The 27,815-nt window shown below is 37.1% G+C and overlaps 1 protein-coding gene across 1 annotated transcript in view; it reads left to right on the forward strand.

Annotated features, from left to right (window-relative positions):
- Positions 1-27,815, forward strand: part of myo3b (myosin IIIB) — a 70,193-nt gene that overhangs the window by 14,490 nt on the left and 27,888 nt on the right. Inside the window, exons 9-29 of the mRNA XM_060877329.1 lie at positions 988-1,053; positions 3,307-3,468; positions 5,797-5,881; positions 6,472-6,588; positions 6,812-6,916; positions 7,950-8,033; positions 8,238-8,440; positions 8,601-8,699; positions 8,788-8,902; positions 9,319-9,445; positions 9,681-9,891; positions 10,705-10,852; positions 12,397-12,550; positions 12,705-12,793; positions 12,895-13,024; positions 19,402-19,481; positions 21,033-21,053; positions 22,897-22,974; positions 23,204-23,409; positions 26,801-26,912; positions 27,368-27,530. Of these exons, the coding sequence (XP_060733312.1) occupies positions 988-1,053; positions 3,307-3,468; positions 5,797-5,881; positions 6,472-6,588; positions 6,812-6,916; positions 7,950-8,033; positions 8,238-8,440; positions 8,601-8,699; positions 8,788-8,902; positions 9,319-9,445; positions 9,681-9,891; positions 10,705-10,852; positions 12,397-12,550; positions 12,705-12,793; positions 12,895-13,024; positions 19,402-19,481; positions 21,033-21,053; positions 22,897-22,974; positions 23,204-23,409; positions 26,801-26,912; positions 27,368-27,530 (2,555 nt within the window). The remainder of the gene's footprint in view (positions 1-987; positions 1,054-3,306; positions 3,469-5,796; positions 5,882-6,471; positions 6,589-6,811; positions 6,917-7,949; positions 8,034-8,237; positions 8,441-8,600; positions 8,700-8,787; positions 8,903-9,318; positions 9,446-9,680; positions 9,892-10,704; positions 10,853-12,396; positions 12,551-12,704; positions 12,794-12,894; positions 13,025-19,401; positions 19,482-21,032; positions 21,054-22,896; positions 22,975-23,203; positions 23,410-26,800; positions 26,913-27,367; positions 27,531-27,815) is intronic.

Here is a 27,815-nt window from a genome sequence, read left to right on the forward strand (position 1 = left end):
AACGTGTCACGCTTTTAATCAATGGAATGCAATGCAATATTGCACCATGTCCACAAAATGTAGATCCTGACATTTCTTACATTATAGCAGCTATGAACAGATGTTCCTGTACCAGCCTCCACTCTCTCTCTCTCTCTCTCTCTCTCTCTCTCTCTCTCTCTCTCTCTTTCTCATGCTATCTTCTTTCTCTCTTTCTCTCTCTCTCTCTCTCTGAAGAGAAAACCCTGCATCTTGTGTTCTTGAGAAACGGAAACGGCAAACTGTATAATTGTTAAATAATTTAATCGTTAAATAAACCTTTACTTATTGAAACCATCACCATATTTTGTGCACTTGGATTATCCAGCAATTGGATATTTTACTTAAAACGATATATAATTAGACATGCATTATGTGGAGAATCTGTCATTCAAGAAACAAGAAGAGTGTATTAATAGACCTAAACCATACAGCTGGACCTGCTGTCAGAGCTGCTATTATAGAAAACTAATCAACACCTAATGACCAATCAGAAATGTGTGTGTGTGTGTGTGTGTGTGTATTGTGAAGCCTGTAAAGACTGCTAAAGATATAGTAGAGTAGAATATTGTACAGTACTGAAAAAAGAGGCCAGCCTAAAGCATGATGAAATGTAATTTCTTTTTGGGAATTCTTAATCAGTATGTCACCTAGAGGCTATATTTTGTCTAGACTGTAGCCTCATGGCACCTTCACAGAATAATTTCTTAATTTCTTATTCTTTTCCAGATTAATTTAGATTTCAAGAACTTTTTTGATTTATACTTATGTAGAGAGAGTATTTGGTGATGACAGCACTGTTATATCTCTTTTTCTCTTACTCACTCTGTGTGTGTGTGTGTGTGTGTGTGTGTGTGTGTGTGTGTGTGGTGTGTGTGTGTGGTGTGTGTGGTGTGTGTGTGTGGTGTGTGTGTGTGTGTTTGTGTGTGTGTATGTGTGTTTGTGTGTGTGTGTGTGTGGTGTGTGCAGAAACCCACCTCCTAAACTCCGCCATGCAGATCAGTGGTGCAGAAGCTTCAGTCACTTCATTGCTCAGTGAGTATTCAGACCTTTCACATATTCCTATACTCCTAAACTTTCTCAATCTTGGTGGCTATTGTTTTTTTTCTTCTTCAATTAATAAGCAGTTGCATAATTACAAATGAACCCAAGTTATCAGAAAGGTAGCAGTGTAATGTTTATGAAGACATATTAATTATTATGCACTTATATAGATTCTAAATGCATATTACATCCAGCATTTCAATATAGGAACGATTGCCTCACTTCTAATTTCTTTTGGATGATATCATCTGGCAAATGACTAAATGCAAATTTAAAATGAATCCATTCCTGAGTTTGCAGCAAGAGGGGTTATATATTACTTTCTCCATTATTAATATCGCTGGTTGCTGATAAAGCTGCGTTATAAATGTAAACCATTTTCATGGCAGAACGATTTTACAATTTTCACTATATATCATGGCAAGAAGAGTTATGAATATTACTGTAAGAGTAAAACATTCAGGGATACACTGCACCCACCGTGGTCTCACCAAATATATGAGTTCTTTCTTACCAGAGTTTGCAAATAAAGAGAAATGGTGAGTAGAGTAAGAAGATTAATAAGTATATGCTCATATTATGGAAGTTGATTGTGTGTGTGTGTTTCAGTAGGTGGATGGTTTGTGATCATGTGTATGGAGGAGGGGTAGGTTTGGGCAATATGTGTCTGGGTTCACAAAGACATTTAAAAACCGAAATAATTGTGTGCACAGCAGGAACCAAATTGACTCATTAATTTGTATTTCTTGTGAATTTGTCGGTGAGGCAGGTCTGTCTGATGAATTAAATGAAAGACTAATGCGTCATATTAATAATCTGCAGCAGACTTATGCTTTTCACGTCGTTCTGGGCAGTCTGGCAATTCACTTCTTTAACAGATTCATAATACTTGACGTTTACTGATTCTCCTGCATAACTGTTATCTTTGTGTTCAAACACGTTGATCGGTAAATTTTCTGAAAGTACACGACGAAACAAATGCTTAATTTGTGTGCATAATTATCTAGAGAAGGAAATAATCTGCAGTTGCCTAAGAAACTACACATTGTCTGTTTGTGCTGTTTTGTATTAAATGCAATTCTTCTTCAAGAGAGGCTTTTAAAAAACACTTTAATATCTAAACCAATACTTTATGGAAAAATGGGGATCAGTCAAATTGTTTGTCTGCTTTCCTCTAACTAAAGCTCTGTACAATGTTATCAGGTGGTGCAGGCTGTTTATTGGACACCTCCCTCTTCTAATTGTAGGAGTGTGTTGTTCCTGGCTAATAAATGCATCAGCAGTGTCAGTAATTGTGCTGTGGAACAGCTTGCTCTTCCCTATCAGCACGGCCCTGCTGTTAGAGCCACCGCACTAATGGTGGAGATTTAACGTTCTAATGGCACACACAGAAAGGGTGCAAGTGACAGGCATGCAGGCTGAATTTCAGTGTAGATTAAGATAGTGTGATTTAGATGCCTGTGATTTGTCTTACTTCAGTCCTTTCAAAGTAATTGTGCTATTGTTGGTCAGCGATAGGTTCAAATATGTTTATATATTTGAATGGTATTTCCATAGGTGTTTATATACATATTCGAGTCAATAGTTTTTTTTCCCTCTTGTATTTATTTCCAATAAATCTATACTTCTCCAAGGGGGCTCCACATGAATTGAATAGGTTTAATATAAGCCTGTAAAAGAAAGAAAAATCATTTCGACACTTTTATTAAAATGATGTATGTTAAAAGCATCATTAAGAACTTCTAATCCATATGAGATTTTTATGATTTGTGTGCCAAATGATTAGCCTATTACTGGTCAGTATGTGACATTGTAGATGTTCAAACAGCATATGATCTATACTTCTGTGCTGTACTGTACATAGGGTGAGCCTCACATTGTCCAGGAGGTTATCTGGTGCTGTGCATACAGGTCAATGAATTGTAAACTGATATTTGAAATGTTAGTAAGTCAACAAGAGCCGGACTGGAGTTAGAGGATAAGACTGTTTTCTTTCCCCTGTGTTTCTATGAGAGATATAGGAGTGTGTGTCTTATAGTGATCTCTCAGCCACTTCCCAGCTCCAGTCTAGATCTGACTCGGGCCACAGCAGGATGCACAGGTGTCTCAGTACATCCTTTAAACTGTTCATATTTAATTCAAGCTTCTGTGTTCACAGCGAGGACCAATTTATATAATTTTCAACAGTGTTATTATTTTTTTTTTTTCTGGTTTACTATTCTGTTATTTCTCCTTGTTTTTTAGGTGCTTGATAAAAGATTTCGAGGCACGTCCTTCAGTCACCCATCTGCTGGAACACCCCTTTATTAAGCAGGCTCACGGCAGAGATGCTGCGCTCAGGAAACAGCTCTCGGCTCTCATACAGGACCAACAGAACGCCGGCTCCAAGACCAGGACCAGGACCAAGTACGTGTTCTCCTCCTCAGATATCACCCAAGAGTTATATACAATACCTTCTCACATGTTCTTTTGAATAATGAAAAATTTTGAAATGCTTTGGATTAAGACTATCAAGTTGATATCAAAATCCATAGTATGTCACATTGCGTGAATCTGATATTGTGGTCCACTCTATTGATTTTCTGTCTTGTCTTTTACCGTTGATACTACTGCAATATGTGTCTTCTTTATCTCTGACCTTAATATTGAGTGTTAAGCCTTCTACAGATGGTGCTGTATTTTTTAGAGCCAAAAGGGGGCAGAATGTAATATGATTCAGCAGCACTGCTTGTCTATAACAAACCAGTCCAGTGCGCTTGAGTGACGAGAATGTAAAGATATGGTCTGTGAGGATGTTTATCATCTCAGACACTAGTTTACTTTAATCAGACTCGCTGTTAGCACTAACCTTATTATACAGCAGACTATTTTAGAACATACATCTCTGTTCCCTATTAGACATCCACACAAGATTTAATTAGTGGTGAGCTTAAGATCAACAACTATAGAGAGTACTACTTTAAAGAGTGTATTAGAAACAGTGTTTCTGGGCTGTATAGTATACTGTATGATCAAGTATAGTTATGTCACCTGTATGTTTTAGGAAGCTGACATACTGCATGCTAGCTTCTTTTAATTACTAAATACATATAAATACATGGACCGTGCAAGCTCTAGGCTATAGGAAAATCTACAGGCTTGTTTTCTTATTAAGCTTGTGCAAGGAGCATTTACTTCAGTGTGTAAGAGCCAAGCTAAGTAAGACTGACCCAAAGACATAGTAAACATGGCTATTACTTCCTTTGTTGTGAGAACGGTGGAAACATTTGCTTTTATCCTTCCACAGAGTGTCAAAGTGACAGATAGAATGACAGAAAGAGAAAGGTCCTAATAAGATTATAGGCTTGTCATGGAAAAGTCTTTGCTCTCACAGTATAGATACTGAAGTCAGGGAACAAATTAAGGAGGTGACAAAAAAGTAGATAATCACATGCACACTGTGATACACACACTCACATAATGGGCTGTAGTTATAGGTCACAGATTTCATGTGCAATAGATGAAGGTATAGACTCAGGCAGCATTTTCTGCTGAAGAGAGGAACAGAAACTCACAATCTCCTTTTCCAGTGAATTTAACAGAGACAATGCATGAGCTATACACAAGAAAGCACATATACTTACTGCATTTTAGCAAAGTAAATATACTTTGATTTGTGTGTTATATTAGTGTGTAATGTGTTGAAGTAATTGTTTAAAGGAGTGGTTTGATATTTTTAGAGCCCCCTTGTGGCTGTGAATGCAATTAATACGCTGACAGATGATTCCCCTAAATAACCTACACTCTTCTTAAACACTTTCTGAGATGCCTTATATAAAAAAGAGGCAGGGCTAAGCAACGTTGATCCTGCTTGTGTGGAACTTACTGTATATCAGGGCCAGAAAAAAGTAAAGACACCTTGTATGAAAACAAACTGGCTATATTAATTGCACAGTACTGCAGATCCTATTTTTCTTTTCGTATCTAATGACGTTATATTCAAAAATATGTCTCAAAAGTTTTCAATATAATAAACTGCGTCTTTAAATTGTTTAACTATTAACAGTTAATGCATAACTTTCATCACTTAATCACTTGGAGTATTTAAAATGTCTTGAAAATATCAAAAATGTAGTCAAATGTATTTAATATTATAACTCTGAAATAAGTAAAAGAAAAAAGGTAAAAAAAAAAATAAGAATTTAAATAATCTTAATTTAAAGTTTGCTTTTATTTCTTCATGTGGAAGATGATTTTGCTTTTTTCCATAAATGCATAAAAAATGCTTGGAATTACTGGAAAAAACCTATAGAAAACATATAGAAGAGAGGATTAATTATTTAATATTTGGTTTATTGCAATCATGTTGCTAGTAATATTAGGTATATTTGACTATATTCAAGATATTTGCACTTACAATAACCTTTTGCAGAGCACCGATTAGCTCATGCAGTCCAACACACACATTTTCCATTCCTTTCTGAAGCATTTCTGTCTCTGTCCTTCTCTCTCCCTTTCCCCTGATCACAGTACAGCATATCCTCACACTGTGCTAGCTGAGGGCCTTAGGGCTTTGTTCTGTTTTTGCGAATGGACCAGCTGGTCCTCTGTTAATCTCCTGCTCCATACAGGGGTAAACTGTAATAGACTAAAAACCCATGTGGACTTGACCACTCGGCTCAAAATGACATTGATTTTGTGTATGCATCGATTGCATATTGTAACTACAATTGAGTTATACTCCTATCTTTATAGGCATGAACGGATCAATACACGTAAAACACTGCTGATTGAGAGTTTTCCTGATGATGACCTGGTGAACCTGGAGGCTTTAGATGAGGTCTGATTTATCTTATATTTAATATGCTGAAAAACAATTTACTATATAGTCCACTTGAAGTTACACTCTGCAAGTACTTAGGGGAAAAATACTGAGCACAAAGCTAATGTTACTCTAATACTATATAAGTTTAAGGCAAGTGGGGCATGAAGGAGGGGGATGCTGCTGGTCAGATGAAAAATAGCAAAAAAAACTCCATTAGATCGGCTAGTCTTTACACAAATGTGTGTATTAGCTCTGCATTTAGCCATCAGAGTATACTGGAACAGTCTCCAAAATAGTAATAATAAAAATGGCAGATGAGTCTGTCAATGTTCTGAGCTCTTGGATATTAATGAACACTCTTTGGAAGCCCTGCCCTTTTCTGAGGTTTGTTAGCAATGTTTTGGCCCTCACTTTCTGTCAGGGTAAGTTGAGAGATGTTTTGAAAATCAGGATGCCTTTGGACCAAACTCGTAAATTTTGAACAAACAAACAAAAACAAAAAAATCTTCACTTAAAAGTTCACTGTAATGATATAATTGCATAATGATTTAATACTCATAATATGTCATTTCTAATATATATTTCTTGATTTTTGCTTTTCTCAGGAAACTATAATCACACATCTTCAGAGGCGCTATGACGAACTGCAGATATACACCTATGTTGGAGACATCCTCATCGCGCTGAACCCGTTCCAGGCTCTGAACATTTACTCGCCACAGGTTCTGGCACAGCGTTCTAAACACATATGATGCATTGCTCTTTCAGCTTGCTTAAATGTGTTTTTTAAAAACTAATGACATTTAGCTAGCTGATTGATATCATATACGAATATACGATATCACATATAATTCACAGGCTATTATACTGCACATGAGAGAACTTCAAATGGCCAGTTACTGAACTGCCACGATAAAGGTTTTGTCTTTTCCCTGTTCTGTACAGTTCTCTAAGCTGTATCATGGAGCAAAGCGCTCAGATAATCCTCCTCATATATTTGCCACTGCTGATGCAGCTTATCAAGGGATGGTAACATTCTGCAAAGACCAGGTATATACTTTCAGTTCTTAATACTTGTCTACAATCAACTCCAGAATTATTAGCTCCTTTTATGAACAGTGAACAGAAATGAAAATCTAACATGAACAACTTGTGCAATGAGCAAATTTCAGCTTAAACAAAAAATGAAGGATGCAGAATAGTCCAAGACATGCCTTTTAAATGTATTGAAATACTCCTATGGTTAAAAGTTGTGTCTAAAAGATAAGGCTTACCTTGTTGTTCATGCTGTCTCGTGAGTCAGTTATCTTATAAGGCAGTGCTTCAGTATCTATGAAGCTACCTGTAATACATCAATGGTCACTTATCTGAAAGTCAATGAGGTGAGATGGAATAAATAATTGTTATATAAAATAGAGCAAATAATTTACAAATAACAAATTTTTCCACAGACTGTTTCCTCTCTCTCATACACATTTTCCTCTTTTATAGGGTTTCTGACACATAGGATTATGGAATATGTAGGACAGCAAAAGATACATGTATTCTAGATTCAAAAACTGCTCAGATGACGGTGCTTATGTTTTGGAAACGCCTTAAGCCTAAGCCTTCCTTTGAATGAACAATCGCTCTAATCCTTAAGAATCTTGTAATGTTGAACACACATGTTAAAGACTTTTTAATGACCAACGATATCAGATCTTTAGTGTTTCTGATTTTGTGCATGTGACCGTTCTCCGTTCAATGTTGTGCTATGTGTAACTGGGGTCATTATCCTGATGAAAGTGCTACAAGCAAATATTTCCCTCCTGACGAACAGGTTTTGGATTAAAATATTATAAGATTTTCAGAGATCTTACTTAAAAGCTATTCTAAGAATATTTTTCTGTTTTTATTTCTCCATTATTTAAGTGGGGGGGGGGGGAATAATTATTTCCCATTTTATTGTATTCATCCATTTTGGCTGTTCGCTTAAGGGATGCCAGTAATTCTTGATTTGACAAGGTACAGGATATATCAGTGTCTTGATGCCTTTTATACACAGTGAAAAATCTTTGATTAAGTGAATGCGTTTTTCTCTCAGTGTATAATCATCAGTGGGGAAAGTGGAGCAGGCAAAACCGAGAGTGCTCATCTGATCGTCCAACATCTCACTTTTCTGGGAAAGGTAGAAGACGTACTGTCGTTCTTTCTGTATACAACTATCTGTTAGGAAAGAGATATATATTTCACAGAGTTACTGATGGAACAATTCTACAGTATGTTAAGAATGTAAATAAATTACCCAGAAATATTCGTCTATAATGAAGTAAGTGTAGAAATTGTAAAAAATAGTCACTCTCTAGTCACGAATGCTTGGTTCCCTCTGCAGGCTAATAACCGAACACTGCGGGAAAAGATCCTGCAGGTGAATCCACTGGTGGAAGCATTTGGTAACGCGTGCACGGCTATTAATGATAACTCCAGTCGCTTTGGGAAGTACCTGGAGATGAAGTTCACACCCACTGGCGCTGTCATGGGTGCGAAGATCTCTGAGTACCTGCTGGAGAAATCACGAGTCATCAAACAGGCCACGTGAGAGTCACACTAACCATCATGCTATTACACAGAGCTAACTATAATTCTAGCACAGATATGGTTTACTATTTCCCTACTAGTTCTCAACACTCACATTAAAGTGGTTGTCAGTTTACCATGTCCTGATTATGTTTCTACTATTTTGTTTTTATGCCAGAGGGGAGAAAAACTTTCACATATTTTATTACATATATGCTGGTCTTTATCATCAAGACAGTCTGAAGAAATACAGATTACCTGAGAAAACAGCACCCAGGTTTGAGACTCTGTTCAAAAAAGTATTGTTTGTACATCATTTTAATGTCCGTGAAAGCACACATGATGTCGACTGTATTTTTTTTCAGGTACATTAATAATGCAAATGGCAAAATAATGCAGGAAATTGTGTCCAGCCAATTATACAAAGACCAGTTTGCTGCTATTCAGGACTGCTTCCGCATAATCGGGTTTTCAGAAGAGGTGTGGTGTGCTGATTAATTAACTCTTAAATATAAATCCATCTAAATATGTTATGGAGAATAAAATGCCACAAGGTCTGGGTTTTAATTTATCAACTGTGCATATGCAGTGTTTTGGGTGTAAACTGTGCAGATGAAGAATGCAGTATTAGGGAATGTCTGTCGTGAATAGAACAATGACGTGCATGCTACAAACTACTGGTTTTATTACACTGATGTGCCTACACACATTTGAGAATTTCAATTTTATTATTCCTTTGAGAATTTTATGCATGACGTGTATGCAGGGCATTAAATTATGAGTGCACGCTACTACTAATATGATTCTGATAAGGCAATTTAACCTTTTAATGATGACTCTACAAATATTTTTTCATCATTTCTGATTGTTTGACATATTTTATTGTACTTGTACAGGAAGTGAATTCTGTATACAGAATCTTGGCTGCTATTTTAAACACTGGTAATATCGAGTTTACCTCCACCACCTCTCAGCACCAAACGGATAAGAGTGAAGTGCCGAACTCTGAGGCATTAGAAAACGGTGAGAGCTGTAATATATGGGAACATCTGACTTTAAAATTAAGAAAACGTTCACATCTACTGAATCTATTTTTACACATTATTTGTACATTATGAACATGGGTTTATTACTATTACTATTAATAAGGATTTGTTGTACTGATTATTTTTTTATATAGCAGGGGTATATATTACATATCTGTAGTTTTTATTTTATTAATAATCGTTGACCTATTGTGTGGTTCTTTGCCATGCAGCCGCGGTTCTGCTGTGTATAGGAGCACAGGAACTGCAGGAGGCGTTGACCTCTCACTGTGTAGTAACACGTGGCGAGACCATAATCCGCACCAATACAGTGGATAAGGCCACTGATGTGAGGGATGCCATGTCCAAGGCCCTCTATGGCCGACTCTTCAGCTGGATAGTGAATCGTATCAATGCTCTTCTACAGCCGGACATCAAGAGCTGGTATGTGGATTTTAAGACCTGTTTTACAGTCTTGCATTCTTGCTGATATTAATCATCTCCAGGAATCAGAAATATATTTGCTCAAGCCACCAATGTCTCTGATGTGAGACAGGTCTGCTAGTTGACTTACTAGAATTGTGAAATATCCACTCCTTTCAACTAAACAACAGCAATGAGTTCGGTATGCAGTTGCCGGTGTCTGGTTTCAGTAAAAAATAAGAAAACCTCTACTACATTTGTGAAAGCGTTCTCTCCCTGTATGAAGTTTGGTATGCACAGTCTCTCCATCTTAAAGGTGACCTCCATTTCAGCCAACACAGACTGCAGAATATTAATTGCCAGAGCAAGACAAGAAAAGCACAATGAAAATGAGGTTTCTATAAATTTTTGATATTGAGTTGCATTGAGAAAATACTATTCAGATGATTAAACAGACTTCAGAAGGAGAATAAGAGGCAGTTCATTGATCCAAGAGAATCCCTTTAGATAGCAGCATGTGGACATGTCAGAGACTCTAATGCCTTCCAGTCTGTTTCACAAAATCCATATGCACCCTTTTCCACTCCAATCCTTCCCAGTTTCATCCTTTTTGCCACTAATAACTGTTAACTATGGCAGAAGGTGACCTTTAAGTACTGGTATATTTTGCAGTGAAGTGTTGCATTTTAGGCAGAGTGTGAATCCCTCAAATTACTCACTCCTCTATACTTTGTTTATATTGTTTGTTTGTGGTGCCTATTTCTAAAATTAGAAAGGCTTTAAAGCTACGTGGCATTAGAATAACGTGAAAATGATTGTTCTTTCTGTTTATAGCGCTGCAGAGAGCGGGATGTACGTGGGAATTTTGGACATCTTCGGCTTCGAGAACTTCAAGAAGAACTCGTTTGAACAGCTGTGCATAAACATTGCCAACGAACAGATTCAGTTCTACTTTAACCAGCACATCTTTGCCCTTGAACAGGTGAGACATTTAGATCTTTCTTTAAACCCTGCATTATTGTGCCTTCTAAACAGTTGTGTATTAACATACCGTAGCTTTTATTGTGTTCATGATGTAATCAAAACTGAATGATCCCCGAGCTAGTCCGGCTTGCCTCAGGCATGTGCTCTGTTCAGTGTGTTTGTATCGATTTTGGGGGAAAACATGTACCACAGTATCTCACATAATCTAATAATATATTCTGATATATTCTATAGGCTTAAGTCTCATTTTTTAAGAAACACTTAAAGTAATGGAAATTTGATACTTTCCAACTTAAGACTGATTTACTAGTATGCATATACTGTATATTTACCTCGAGAAAGGTTCGCACAATGTCCTTAAATGTTGAGGGATATTACAATGTAATGTTGAAGGTATGTTGAAAGTGAAGTTAACAAAGGGGTTTGAGTCCAGCTAGCCACGTAGTGTCATTTATAAGTGTTTTGAGGTTTGTGATGTGAGTGAACTGTTCATACAGTACGTAGAATTCAAAACGTGCATTCACCAATGTTCACAGAAATCCCAGTCTTTTAACATAGCACACCCTTCAGGACATCACATTTTTTCCATTGAAGACACAACATTCCACAGTGTATTAATTAGAGAAAGTGTGTAAATGCCCACCATGTAGTGTAGTGTTTAGCAGTACAACAAAAATGTAGTGTAATTCAGTAGTGATTTATGTATCTGAGCAACATTGTTGTTTTAATAGGCATCACGACTCTGACAAATTGAACTGTATCAGACACTCAATCTGTACTTCTGTCTCTCTGTCTCTGTATACTCTCTCAGTATTCTCTCTACAGTACATTATTGCCAAACAAATTAAATTCTCAGAATGACTAGAGAATTATCAGTGTCTACAATGAATATAGTACTTTTCTTATAGATAATGGTAACATCCTTCAAATCTAATGATTAAATGTTTTTGCTACAAATATTACCTGCAAGTAATTTATCCATGAAATATTTGTCATTTGTTGTTGCTTATCTTCTTGTCTATTAATGAAGAGAGCGAGAAAAGTGTGTGTGTGTGTGTGTGTGTGTGTGTGTGCGCACATGCAGGGCAGTCTGTGTAAGCGTTTGGCCTGGAAGGCTGACTGCATAATTTTCCTCATTACTAACAGAGCATTAGTGAGCTTTATTCTAGAGCTGAATGTGATTTAACACACACCACACCTCCTTAGTGATAAACACACAGCACTGCTATTCCACAGCTCTGATTAAAACATGAGGAGTGGAAGCAGAAGCCTGTCACGATTAATCTGTAGAAGAGCAGAGTGAAAGAAATGTCTTTGTTTGCATCTTATTGTGTTAATATTACGATATTTCCACTATGAGTTGGTTTCTCAATTTGATTCAATTTTTAAATATGTATTTTGATTCTTTTGCTATCTGACCAAGGTAAAGCAGTTATGTGAGTGAATGAATGAACATTAGAGCCTCACAGGGCCACAAGAAGTTAATTATAAATTTTATAACGTCGCCAATGTCTGACAGTTAACATTGTGTGTGCTTCTCAGATGGAGTATCAGAGTGAGGGGATAGATGCCAGTCTGGTGGAGTATGAAGACAACAGGCCGATTTTGGACATGTTCCTACAGAAGCCTATGGGGCTTCTCTCGCTGCTGGATGAGGAGAGCCGCTTCCCTCAGGCAACAGACCAAACCCTTGTTGGTAAAACACTGCACAGCGCTCAGATCATTTTCCGCCAATATTTATAACCTGGTTTTATGTTTTTTTAACAGGTATTAAAATGACCTACAGTCTATAATTAATGATCCTCTAATGGGCCATTTATCTAGTTCTCACATTCTCCTTTTATCTCAAGACAAATTTGAAGACAACCTACGCTACAAGTACTTCTGGAGACCAAAGCGTGTAGAGTTGTGCTTTGGAATTCAGCATTATGCTGGAAAGGTAAAGAATCTCTATTGAGTGCAAATCTACTTCATTTTCTCTAATCAGCATTTTTCTCAGATCGGGAGGTATCCTAATATCTGGATGTTGTGTTCTTGAAGGTGCTGTACAGTGTGAATGGTTTTCTGGAGAAGAATCGAGACACTCTGCCTGCAGACATCATGGTTGTTTTGAGAATGTCTGAGAACAAATTGCTGCAGCAGCTGTTCTCCAATCCTCTTACTAAAACTGGTATGTTTCACAACTGACACACACAACTAGTTAAATGGTAAGTCAGGTTGTCACACTGAGACTTTTGACACATACCAATACTGACATTATTTAAATGACTTTCTGTAATTGGGTGTCAAGTAACATTCTAGTGATGAATGTCTATGGATCGTTAACTCCACCATGTAGTATGGGATCCACTTAGAATAGTGTTGATACAATCACCACAGCCATGGTAACACTCTGTCATTCTCACACCTCACTGTTACCCCTTAGGGGTCAATCTGAGGGAAAACTCAGAAGAGGTCAAAACATGTTTGAGGAGGATTGTTTGGTTGTTTATGTGAATATTTGCATTGTGTCATTACGCACACTTTGATTGTATGTTGCTTTACTTGTGGTAAAGGTCAGTCCAAGTGCAATACTATTGACATGTCACACAACTGTATTGTCAATTACGTGGCCTGATGTTGATGATTTAGAAGAGATTTTTCATCATAGCACCTTGTCTATTCCTCTTTTTCTCCTTTTCTGTCTTTCTCTGTTGATTCTACTTAAATAGAAATCTGTTTCTTCTTTATCTCCCATGTGGCTGATCATTGGCTGGAAAAATAGTAAGATAGAATGAAAGAAGGATTTTTTCATATTCACTAAGTATTCATCTTTGCTTCCCTGCTGTTTTGTTCTGTCTCTCATGATTTGGGGTGTTCCAGCGATAAGGTTTTCAAACGGCGAGCAGATGAGATGCCACTTTTTAAATCTCTTATAAAGCATGTGCATCTCCTCTTTTCTTTATCAATGTGCTGCCAGCGACATGCTTAAAAAAAACGTCTGCCACTAGGTAAGCTTAAAGGCCCCATCTACTAGATTTAGTGAAGAAGAATGAAGCAGAGCGTTTAATTATGTATTTCACTCTCCTCTGTAGATAAGCCATTATTTGCCTCCCATCTTCTTTCAGTATCCTTGAGTGTGATTTGTCTAAGCAGAAGAAGGCAGTTGTTTTTCTGTTCTTAATGGATAGAAAAAAAGAAAGTCCCTCTCAACCCTGTGTGTGTATGTGCGTGCGTGTGTGTGCGTGCATGTGTGTAGGTGTGTGAGGGGTGGGTTGTGGGGGGCAGGGGCACATGCATTGAAATGAATAGCTCACTCCTGTTTGTGATTGATAATAGATGTATAAACAAGAGGGCGTTCTAACAGTTGTTAGTCAATGAGAGAGTGCAGTACCATCCTTTACGCTATGTATGTGGCTGTCCACACTTATACTTATCTTTGCACATCATAGCTGGCTGACTTTTCATCCTCATACAAACCATTAGAAACAGCATCTTCCTTTTATGTCACAAATATCAGCAAAATTAACATTTTTGATCTTCAGGCCAAAATATGAGAAGAATTTAATTTGCATATATTTCTACCCAATTTTGTAGTTTTCTCCTCATCTCCTATCTGTGAAATTGCAGCTATCTGTAAGATCTGATAAAAATCATTTTGTGCCTGGTGGTGTTTGCTTTACTGACAGGCTTCCTCTTGTAGTCTGCTTATCACCACTAGGGGGAAGCCTGGCTGACAGATTCTCTGCAAGACTCTGAAATATGTCAGCATTCATTTTCTGTTAAAATTAAGGGGTGTGTGTGTGTGTGTGTGTGTGTGTGTGTGTGTGTGTGTGTGTGTGTGTGTGTGTGTGTGTGTGTGTGTGTGTGTGTGTGTGTGTGCTGTCTGTCGTGCACAATCAGAGATGATCTAGATAATGTAGATTCAGAACTAGGTTAAATGTGTAGCATCAGAGAAGGTGTCTGGCATCATTGTACTAGATCGATGTGAATTGAAATCTTTGGATGCTAAACTTTAAAGTAGAACCATTGGCTGCATAAGAGAAGTTAGTAGGATTAAATGTCTTTGCTTTTATTTGTAATGAATACTTTTGAAGGTCTAAATAAAAATGATTTAAAGTTGTAAAATTGTTATTTTAACTGCACACTTGAGTATTCATTTTCTATTACACTCAAAGTACACATATGCCAAAATAATACTCAAATAAACAAATAAAATATAAATTTTTACTTTATGTAATTAATAGTCTAGGATCAACAGATAGATCTTTGGTGTTGGGATGAGATTTGGATGGAGATACAATATTGATAAAGCATATAAGATATCTCTGACCTATACAGATGCCAGAAGTTAATATTAAAGATTAGGTCCTGTTTGCTTAAACATCTCGACTACTAAATAGAATATTCTTGCCTTAATTAAACACTTATTTATAGTAATTATATTGACATGTTGTATTCCAAATAAGCTGGGAGTACTGAGCTTACTATTTGCTTCAGAATACTTTTTGTTCCTTCGTGGCTTGCTGAAAAACAGTTAGCTGAAGTATACGGTGGAACTTCGTGGAAGAAGTACTATAATCCTTTTTTTGCTAGGAAGGCTTACACAACATACACAATCTTATAACCAGTCCATACATAGTGTTATAACCATAAACACAAATAAAGCTTGACTGTGTTTAGAAATGAAACTAAGCTTTGGTTCATCCTCTCCTTCAGAACTCATCTGAAGGCCTGTCCATGTGGCATGGGTTTGTCACAGGAAATGAATTATATTTGCATGAACAAATTCCCCTGAAGCCTGAGCACATCCGTGGATCAGGCAGATCGGTGTGTTTGGGTTGGCCCTGTTCTAAGATGCTCTGTGGGATTTGCTCTCCCAGGCTGTGGGTCATACTGTATGTATATATTCTAAAGTAGGGCCTCAGCATACATTTACATTTGTACATTAGAACAAAAATGTAAAGGCTGTTAGAGGGAATAGTGTTTGTGTTGTGTAAGGACTGAAGTCTCACAGCAGAATAAAAAAAATCAAGTCAGGTCCAAAGTCATTAAGTTTCTTCTCAAGTCAAGTCAAAATAAAGTCCTTAATAGACTTTTCTGTGTGTAGCCACCCCGAATAATTTAGTTGATTGAGGGAAATCATAATTTAATTAAATCGTAGTAGCACATTTATATGCCAGAGAATGAATGCAAAGAATAAAAAACAAGTCATAGATTGAACATGAATTGCTGAAATCCTTGCTGAGTCCAAGCACATGCAAGACATTGTAAGGAACGAGTTCAAGACTCAAGTGCTACAGGTACTGATATAATATAGCTTATGTTTTATATAACTTATGACTAGACTTATAGTAGGTTGTTCTAGGTGTTTTACTCTCATATCATATTCCCCAAAGCATTCAAAATGTGCTGGGCAAAAGTCTGAATTTGCTCAGCTGTTGACTACACAGTGAGCTAAATTTACCCTAATCTAAATAAATGGATTCAGATGTTCACCTTACTTACATCATTCAGGGAAGATAACCTTAACAACCTTGATGCTAAGTAAACATTTAACCTCAAATGTGTTTGCTGTAGCTCTGCAAATTCTTTTGCTGCATTTCTGCTGCGATATGGAGAAAGCAGTCACACTTTTGTCACCTGTCAGAGCATCTCTTGATAAAGCAAGGCTGTGTCAAGCATCCAAAGCCCATTACAGCGTGCGCTGGCTCCTCTGATGGATGCTTTCTTACAGTGAAACATGCTGTTCAACATGCCTCTGGCCTCGGAGCACGGGACACTGACGAGGAGAGGAGGCAGTGGAACAATCTCATTTGCCTGGTTGCTGACTTGATTTTTAAGAATAGTTCATATTTATTTAAAAATGATGAAGGGGCTTGAGAGCGATCGAGGCCACAAGTCAATGTATGAGAGAAAGCATGCTCGAGCGAGTGAGAAGAGAGTGATATCTAGCAGCTCTCCTCAGCAGAAGTCAGCTTGTAACGGCTGCTGTCTGACAACTTTGATTGTCCCCTGTGTCGACAGCCCGAGTCTGGCCTTCTGAAGTACAAGGCACACACAGCCTCTGATGAAAGCGAGCAGAGAGGTGTCATATTGAACGAGGGATTGCTTTTTAATCCAGGGCACATTGACTATTCTTGTCAATAGAAACTCAATACAAGTGCCAGCTTGAGATTTTTTTTTTCTATAGGAATCTTGCTGGGCTTAATTTTCAAAGTGAATGCACAGATGCCAGGGAAGGGTTTTTTTCCCCTCTCTCTCTCTCTCTCTCTCTCTCTCTCTCTCTTTCTCTTATTCGCTCTCTCTTTCTCGCTCTTTCTCTCTCTCTCTCTCTCTCTCTCTCTCTCTCTCTCTCTCTCTCTCTCTTTCCCACTCTCTCTTTCACTTTCTTTGTGTTGTCAGCATTTGCCAGAAGCATCACACATGAAGTAGAGATGATGGGTGTCATCCTCTTTCACAGAACTGTGCCTTAACAGACAGATGGACCTAGTGCAAGAAAACAACATACATGCACATACAGATCTGGTTTGCTGTTTAACTTTTAGAGAAATCGGACACAGGACTGTATTGAACTGTCTTGAGAATTATATTCTAGCTGTTTCAGTGAAATTGCAGCAAAGCGTAAAGGAACATCGCATAAAGCCAATCTCTAATATACAGGCATAGGAATAAATGATTGTCTATTCCATGTAATATCACTGTAACAATATATATATAGCACATGACCTTAATTTTAGATAAACATGTTATGTTAGTGCATTGACAACGTTGCATTCCTCTCCCAGTCTTACCGATTCATGACAATAATGGGCTGCTCATCTGTAGACAGGAAGCAGGAGGTGGAGAGCTGTATTGATAAACATCAAAGGAGATAGAGATGGAGAGTGAAATCTTCATTTAATTCTATTAGAGGGAAGATGTTGTTCTAGGCAGCGTCAGTGCTTATAGAACTCTACATGTACTTAGTAGGTCAGATAAGTGCAGGTGGTCACAGTGCTACCGTATTTAAACTTATTCTTGGCTACGTCACACAAAACTGGTGTTTTGGTTCAGAATGATCACAGAAATACCATGATGTTAGTGAGAGTTATCCATTATAAAAGGAGGAAGCTGAGAAATCTGTATTTTAACAAGATTCCTTGTTTAAATTATATCTGCTGAGCAAAAGCTGGAAAACACAGCAAACTAGTAGTTTTAGAGCATCAGATTCCTCTGCATTCACATGCGCACACACACTCACTCGTATGCATACACACACATTCGACTGCGTTAATGCTGCTTTCCGTTTCTGCGGTGGGTATTTTCTAAAGGTGTGTGGCACATCTGTGCTGCTATTGTTTATTCATGCAGTCGAGCCTTTGAAATGTGTTAAAATGCTTCCCACTCATTATAAAACTCCTGCCACCCATGGATTAGCACTTTGATGTCACCAATCCTGCTTCAAAGGCTGCTTTCAGTACCATTAATCAGAGTTTAGCCTCTGAAGACTCAGCCAGAGAAAACATTTGGACATCTTGTGCAGAAAGTTTTGAGAAACACAGACTGCTATGCATGTGCTACAGTGGGACTGCATATCCTGTAGAACAGTACTGCGTGTGTGTGTGCGTGTGTGTGTGGTGTTTGCATGTGCGTGCACGCAAGCGTGTGATAGAGGAAGAGAAAAGATCAGGACCCTTTGCTGTGACGTTTCTTGTACTGTTGTGTTTCATGTCTAAATGATTTTCTGCTCTACTATTCTAGAAGGTTTACATATCAGTGTAGATCTGTGTGTCTAAATGTTCCTGTAAGTCATTGCATACTGTATTTTAAAGAAGTAACATAATGTAAATACAGAATTTAGAAATACAGATAATGCATTCTGTAAAAACATATTTGTTTATTATTATATTTACTCTAGTATATTTCATATTTATTTTTAAGCCTTCCAAAAGCTTTTCATCTGGTTGGATCCCAAAGGACAAAGGAAAAAACTTATAAGGTCAAAGTATTTACTTGAATGCAGCTTGTGGAAGCTTGTTGGGAGGAGTGTGTTTTAATCAAATTTCCCATCCCACCTACAGCTCAAACACTGCACAAGATTCACAGAAGAACTTCACTCCATCTTTATAGAAGGTCTTCTAATCTTTCTGGAACGTAACAAACCCAAAAAAAAGTATCTATTGCAGTCAACATTAATTTGAGTTGGGAAAAAGTCTCTTTTAAAAGAGTCCAGTGTCCACAGGGCATCTGGTTCAGAGGCTGAAGAAAGTGAACAATGATTAGTAGCTTTGCCTTTTTTTTTTTTGAGTAGTTTCCAGATTTGCTATGGAAATAAAACTCTGGTATAGACCATGAACACTTCTGGTTTAAATACAAATGTGAAAACAGATCTGAATATTCTGCCCACTATACGGAGCCCTTTAATGGCATTTACACCCCTACAGAATAGAGAGATATTTTAAGTTGTGAATTAAACTGAACTTTAGCATTTGGCTCTCTGTGTAAAAGAGCTGCTTTATAAGTGTTGCTATATGCTATAAAACATCCATACTCAGGTCTGTAACATGGCAGGTTTTTTTTTTCCAGGTAACTTGGCCACATCCAGAGCCAGAGTTACTGCAGCATCCCGATCTCTGCCTCCTCAGCTCCACGCAGGACGTAACAAGGTACCTGTAAGCACGGCACATACACCTTTCATCCTGTTATGTGAAAATAATTCATGTGATACAGATAACTCACCAGAATTGGCTTGAAGTGATTTACTGATTATTATTTTTAATGTTATCTGTATGTCTGTTTCTGCCTAATTAAATATTGAGGTAAAAGTCCATCGGTTCCCTCTAAACAGAAGCTGAAGTTCTAACGAAATGCAGCTTAGCTGGTAAACTGAACGTCCCCTGTCCTGAACACTGAACATGTTTTCCTCAAGCATGGGAAATTTTTACTGTGCATTAAAATGAACCACACCTGCAGATATCTGCACTCAGGGACTTTAACTGTTACTATTGCACACAATTGCACACAGTCACCTTTGTGCAGTTGCACTTTAACCTACATTTATATTTTGACCTCATATTTCTCACCTACCTCGTAATTAAACACACCGTAGCTCTATGATGTGTAAATGTTTACTGTTAATTTCTGTTTACTGTTGTTGGTTGTTACTTGTTGTGTCTACCTGTGCACTTTAGTCAGTAGTAACGGCATTTCATTCTTTTGTATAATGTGTATGTGAAGGAATGACTATTAAGCTTGAGTTGAGTTGAATAGAACAATACATTTTTTACAAGTTTTTTGAATTTGTGTGTTTATTATTGGGCTAAAAATTACCACAGAGAATTAGTATTATTAACTACACCACATGTAACCATCCTGGTTACATAACTGTGTACACACCTATAGAAAGGAATTGTTTCTGGTCATACAATCCAGTGTCACACAGCTGAGGATGGGATCCTGTTTCAGTTTGGTTCCTCTCAAGGTTTTTCCTCATATCCTGAATATATATTTCTGTAAAGCTTCTATGTAACCGTGTTCAGTGTTGAATTGAATTGAATTGATAAAAACCAACATCATCTGACTAATTAGATGTGGAAATTCCTTAGTAATGTAGTATAAGCATGATTAATGACCCTTTCACCGGACATTTTCCATGTCTTGTAATGTTCTATTGAAATGTTCTACTTCTTGTATGATACCAATTTTAAGTTTGCACATTCTTCTAACTTGGCGAAAAAATACTGCCTACTATGTTTGTATTTACAGTCAGGAAGTATGTTAATGGCATCAGAAAGCACTGGAATCAGAATGAACAGATTAACTTATTTATATTTGTTTTTATTACTTAACCATTTATTTCAAGCAAGAAATAATGGGTGGATTCAAAGAATATCCATTCTATTTTTCCAAACAATACGTTTGTATCTGGTATAACAGACTTTTAGGATTAGTGACTGTTAGCGTGCGCTAGAAGCCGGTCTCAATCTGCTTCTCTACAGATGTATTCATAGCTTAAAGCACTGCCTTGTAAGAACGCTGACTGATGAGTCGGCATGGAAAGGTATTAAGACAGCAGGCTTCAATTTTGGACACACCTGATATCTCAACCCCAATATGTTTCAACCCCCAGTATCTGATCTATGTGTATGAATACTTTAACTTTTCATCTATCTCTTCTTTCTATTTCTCTGTTTCCAAATGACCCTCTCTACTCCCAGTCTCCTAAATTTTGGAAAAAGGTAAGATTCTTCAACTTTTCAAGCCTTTCTGAATTTAACATAACTGGGTTTTGCTTTCTCTGGTTCCTGTACTTTAATCATAAATTAAAGTTGCAGATATATATCTATGGCATTCATTTAAATTGATTCAATGATTTAAAATAATAACCAAGGTAGTGCAAGAGGCTCAACACAGTATATTTTCCTTGGTTTACATGGACCTTTAAATAAGATTCTCAAATCGCTCAAAATTTCGAAGCTGGTGATGAGTAATTTTCTGTTACAGAACAGCTCTGGCTTTAATTTTCAGTGATCTGTTTGCATTAATGTGCTCAATACAATTCATTTTCATTTCTATAGTAACAGCTTATTAACCAAGAGTAAATAAACAAAATAAAAAAATCATGATATTAAATTATTTTTTCTCTAGGGAGACATTTATATAAAGATTATGGTAAGAGTCTCGAGTATTAACAGTCAGTAAGTATTCTAGCACAGGAAAGAGTTCAGCACAGAGTTCTTCCGGTCAGAGATGCTTCCATGTTCCTCTGTAAAATGACAAGCTGTGTGTTTTCTTATATTGTTCGAAAAAACGTTTGAAGCTACAGTGTAAACTGTAAGTAGATTGTAGAATTGTACATAATGTAAGTAAAATGGTTAAATAGTATGACATGTTATTGTAAAAATTATACACTATTGTCAAATTGCTGGGGCATAACAAGAATAACATTGGGATGTGTTGTTAAAGGAGATACAGACACTTCCTGGACATGTTCCATGGACAAATTTTATTCCTAAGATGTGAAATAAAAAATTCTACCCTGGGGGTTTACTTTATGATAAATAAAAAAACTGCTTAATGAATACTGTAGTAATTTTACAAACCACTAAAATGGCTGATCTGAAACTTCAGCAAGTTACAGCAATGCCAAAAGTGGGACAGATGTAGAGAGATGAAGATCTTGTTAAAGCAGCCACACAGGACCCTCTCATTCCCCGTCTCTCTCAAAGACATATTGGGCAAAGTCAACTGTCGAAACCTCCAATTACAGAATGTAGGACCAGTGAAATAAAATTCTGTGCATACCTTTCTCCTTTGCTCAGATGAAATGAAGTATTAAGATATGCACTTTGCTGCATAGATGTTCCATAAAATATTTATCACATCGTTAAATTTGATGAGTCCACGAGAGGAGATAGCTGTTAAGAAGATCATATTGTGTTCTTGTTAAAACACTGTTGAAAAATGGATGTTGGTTTGAGATGATAGGGTTCATTATATAAAAAGGACCCTGAAGTACTTGTGTCCCCAGTATGCTCTCATTACTCCTGCCCTCAGGATGTTGGTTTTAAGTGTTTATTTTCCTCCAAACCACAGTTGATGAAGTTGACATTATTGTTTTATTGGATCATATTGCGCCATGATCATGCATTTACAATTCCGAAGGGGAGAAAGAATTAGGTATGTGTTAAACACATTAATATACAAAATAATAAATCTGAACCTGTGTGGACTTTGTGAAACATGTTGTTTCCATTCTCATGAATTTAACCAGTCTCAATAATTATTTCCAGTTGTGCAATTGTTTTGTTTGTTTGTTTGTTTTTGTTTTCCTGTTAGCACTAATTTATTCAACTTTTAGCAAGTTACAGATTTACTATAGGAAGACATTGTGGTTTGGTGGATAGTACATTTCTTTTCCATATTCAGGGTTGAAGGTGCCTCCCTGTGTTTTTTCCCCCCTCTAGGTACTCTTGTTGATTGGCGTCACTAAATGATGCAGTGTGTAGGATTGTACTCTGTCCCCTGGGATAGGCTCCAGACTCAACATGTGGACTAAAACTGAACTTTGTGTTGTTAAAGGTGGACACCATGGAAATGATGAGACACCCAGAGGAGACCACCAACATGAGAAGACAGACTGTAGCATCCTACTTCCGTGTGAGTGTCCACATCAGTCATCATTTGGTGTCCCATACTGGTGTCTAAGAACAATAAGACTAAAAGAGAAATGAATTACACTGACATAATTTAATAATATCTTAAACTGAATTTATAATGATTTCTTTATAATAATGGATTTCATATGGAATACTTTTGCTATTTGTTTCATAGACAGTGTTTAATAACCATTCCTACTGTGTAATGTATGTATGTGTTTGTTCTCTAGTATTCTCTGATGGATCTGCTGTCGAAAATGGTAATGGGAACGCCTCACTTTGTGCGCTGCATTAAACCCAATGATGATCGCCAGGCTCTGCGCTTCTGTCAAGAGCGTGTGATGGTGCAGCTAAGGTACACAGGCATCCTGGAGACTGTCGACATCCGACGCCAGGGCTTCTCTCATCGCATCACCTTTGATGACTTTGTTAACAGGTAGGTCTCAGAGCCACTGTAGCAGTCACTCAGGAGCTCTTGTACAACAAGCCATATCACACAAAACATGGCTTGTTAATTAGGCAGAATAAGTGGGACAGATTCACTAACGTGTAGTTATTAATGGGAAAACTCTGTACTCCCTGAGCGAAGGATGAGAAGATTCAGAGGAACTAGCTAGTAAATGAGGACAGAAAGGAAACGGATGTAAAGGAAGGAATTTCTGGTATCTTGTTTATTGGCAAGTCCAGCTGTGCATCTTCAGATAAATGTGTGTAGTTTGTTTTACTTACAGGACTTCAGGACTTTACATGAATTTATTTTACAACTGAAATAGTTTTGTGACAGTCTGGAAAAAAACAATTAGTTTTGTTTTCTGAAAAACAAAAATGATGAAAAATCAGCTTTAGACCAAAATCTGCCAATCAAATGCCTGTGATATAATTTTCCACCTCTTTTTGACATTCTTCCTGCAAAAATAATGTTGGCTAAGGAGTCAGTTAAACATATTCCATGTGAAATGCAATCAGTCTGCCTAAAGATGTCTAAAACCTTGTGTGATTTTTCTCACACATTTAATGTCAGGCTTTGATCAAGTTGTATGATAGCTGTTTTGTAACAAAATGGATATAAGCCTAATTAATTCAGTGTGTAATCAGATACCGGCTCTCAAATTGCCTGTGATGCTCCTGTGTCCTCACATCACCATCAGAACAAAGAAGAGCACTTACACACTGTGTACAGATCACAGCACACAAAGCTTAAAAATTAATAAAAACTATTTTAGTCTGAACTGACTGACTGATTTGATGAGTAGTTCTCCACCAATGGAATGAATGAATGAAAGAGATCAGATGTGTGAAGAGATGATGAGTCTTGTGTTTCTTGAGGACTTCATTGGCTCTGTCTATCTACAGAGATGCCTAGATAGTTTATAAATACTACAACTCTTCTTATTTTCTGAAATTTCTTTTTTTTTTTTAAATCATGTATTTTTATATAAATTTAATACATTTGAATAAACTCCTGCTGAGGTCAGATACACACCTTTGCAGTCACATGGCCCACACCAAAACACACAGGAAGAGCTTTTATCCACAGTCCATTATGATCCTGAACTCCCAATAACCTGACTCTTTATTTTGCACATACCACTTTAGTGCAGCTGTACTTCAGACGGTCTGCAAACCTTCTATAGATACATTTCCTGTCTTATGCGCTAGGCTCATTGCACACCACTTCACCACTAGTGCTGTGCCCCTCCTCATACTATTACTGCCTCATCGTGTTATTACAGTCCTTACTTATTACATTCCTTTGCATTTCTATATGTTTTACTTGGTTGCTTCCTTATATCTATGCATGTCTAATTATATATTTTATTACCTTTATTACACTTTACTACTGCTTATATCCTGGTGTCAATCACTCTGCATTTCACTATGCACTGCATCCTGATTGATTGTGTATCTGACACATTTACTTGTACAATAGTTTGAATCTTTTGATGTTAATTAATTTTTTTATAAAATAAACTTCACTATGTCAATTGTTATTAATTTATCCATTTAAATTTTTTTACTTAAATGTATATTGTATATTACAAGCCTTAGATGATGTCGAGTGCCCGCCAAGTCTCTGTGACTTAGTGGGTACTATAGAAAATTAATTGTATTTAAAATAAACTTCTGATTTGCCTTGCAGATCAGAACTGCTGTTATAGAATCAACACTTTTATTTCTATAACCATATTATATAATTAATTTTTAATTATGAATCGATCCTTCCTCAGCCATCTGATTAGAGATTTCAACAGGGCTGTGGTATCAATGCCTTTAATTACAATAGATGGACTACTTTGAAGAATGCTGAATTAAAAAAAAAACTTTTAATAGGCTGTGGAACACACTCTTTACTTTCACTTTTTTTCCTCTGCAGAAAATGGAAATTTACATGTAGGTCATCTACATTAGCATCTCACACAGTTTAGCGCTCCTCCAAAAGGGACACAACAAACTCCAGGCGTTCCTCCTCTTTCTTGTTATCTTTCAGATCAGAGGACTGTCCTGGTTATTTAGTTTTTCCCAGGACTCACTGTGTCTTTCATGACGTCTCTGCTATGCTTTGTGACCATTACATTCATGTTTAGTGGATTGCATAATTATCCATCCAAGGCAGTGGTGGACCAGTGCCCTGATATGTAACTCCACTAAAAACTAGCTTAAATTTGTATGACTTTTTCCAAAGCTTTCTCTGAAGTAAAGGAAGTGTCCTCTTTGTATCCATCATCAAAGAGATTACAGGTATCAACTTGAATTAATATGAAAGGCAGTGGGAACTGGTGTATCAAAGAGATATTTTCTCCTGGAAACACAATAGTTGTTATCTTCCTCTGCAAAGCAGATGAACACCCAGTATCATCCTGGCCCTTCATGAGCCTTGATGTGTGTGAACAATGATCCTGATGTCCTTCTGCTCTAACTGCTGCTTTCAAGTGCATAACAGTGAGCACTGTGGACACAGCAAACAAGGGTTAAAGTGGTTCAGATTTCGGGTTTACTAGTTAAACCATTTTCTAAGCTGCAGACAGTGGATATATACTATATGATAGTCCAGACCTGAATGTATACTCAAAATATTTTATATTTCATGCAGAGAATGTTTTTATCCTTCAAGCCATCTTTTATATTGAACCTGGAATAACACAAGTCACTTTGCAAAATGATTTTTTTCCATATAACTGCAAATAATTTGAAATTGAAATTTAAAAGTATGTACAAACAACTAAAAACCATTTGGTCAAAATTCAAACCATTTACATTTATAGCATTTGACAAACACCCTTATCCAGAGTGACTATTATTATAACTGTTTAGTGTTAAGAGTCTTGTTCATGGGCCCAACAGTGGCAGCTTGGTGGTGAAAGGATACAAACTTCCGATCAGTAGTCCAACACCTTAACCACTGAGCTTCCACGTCCCCTTATTTGAGCAAATAATTTGCTATTAAAACTTTTGTATAGAACAGAAATATCTTTTGATCTTTTTGAGCTTAGAGTAATGAGCTGAAATAAAAACATTCAAAATTACTGGTCTTTCAGAAATAAAATTTAAAAAGAAAATTCATTGAAGGTGATGTTGAATGGTCTGCATGGGATGCACTCGCCTCATCTTTTTCCGATCTTCAGCTGTCCAGTTTCTATGAACTTAGATACCTGATCTTGTCTAATACGTTTAAACCCAGTGTGTATATTTTTCTGGGCCAATGCTAAACCTATGTGTGTTCCTGTCTCTGTAAATCCGACTACTCAGTGTATATTTACGTGTATATTTATATAATTATATTCATTAATACTTATGACATGATTAGTAATATTTTCTCTTCTCCGCAGATACTACTACCTGGCATTCCGGGCACATCAGATGCCAGAGAGCAGTAAGGAAAATGCGGTCATTATTTTACAGAAAGCCAAGCTGGACAACTGGGTTCTGGGCAGGACTAAGGTAGTCACCATTCACTATTACACCCTAGACTAAATCAGCTGGGCAACAGCGTGATGAAATACCTGTTCTACACAACATAGAGCTGTTTTCCCAGCCCATCCATTGCATACAAAACAAACTCAGCTCTTTGATTCTCTTGCTCCTTCTTTCATTCTCAGCCTCTTTCATTTTCTCACTCTTTCTCTCTGAAGAGTTAAATCCCTAAGCAGAGAGGGGTTGTTATCTATGACTCTAATTGACCAGATGGTTGGCATCTGCAGCTTTGGAAAAAAGAAAAAACAAGAAGTTCAAAGAGCGCTATTCCCCTATAAGCCCCTTGATTGCAAACATTGTGTGTGTTTTTGAGAGGTGAAGGTACCCTCTGCGCATGAATGTGTATTTTATGTGCATTCATTTGTGCATTCATTTGTGTGTGTGTGTGTGTGTGTGTGTGTGTGTGTGTCTGTGTGAGACAGGTGTTTCTGAAGTACTACCACGTGGAGCAACTGAATTTGTTGTTAAGAGAGGTGATGGCTCGGGTGGTGGTGATCCAGGCCTACACTAAAGGCTGGCTGGGGGCAAGAAGATACCGCCGGGAGAAAGAGAAACGCAATCACGGGGCAATCATCATCCAGTCAGGTACAGCACTGCTACAGAAGCATCACGGGAGCCCTGGATTTCTACTGTCTTCTTAGATTAACAGATCCAACTGAGAAAGTGCTTTCAAGTTTTTCACCTGCGATTAGTGATCAGTCAGATTGTGTACAATTGGCTGTGCATTTTTCTTACATTGCATCATATCAGAGTTATTCAAATAACTTTTTTCCAGTTACAAAAAATTCCTTTCTTTCAAAGGTCTAAATGATAAGAGTAATTGGTGATAATAGCAATTATGTTTTAGTGCTAAACCATTAATGATTCATT

The sequence above is a fragment of the Tachysurus vachellii genome, chromosome 8 (assembly GCF_030014155.1).
Source record: "Tachysurus vachellii isolate PV-2020 chromosome 8, HZAU_Pvac_v1, whole genome shotgun sequence".
In the NCBI taxonomy this organism is placed as follows: Eukaryota; Metazoa; Chordata; class Actinopteri; order Siluriformes; family Bagridae; genus Tachysurus; species Tachysurus vachellii.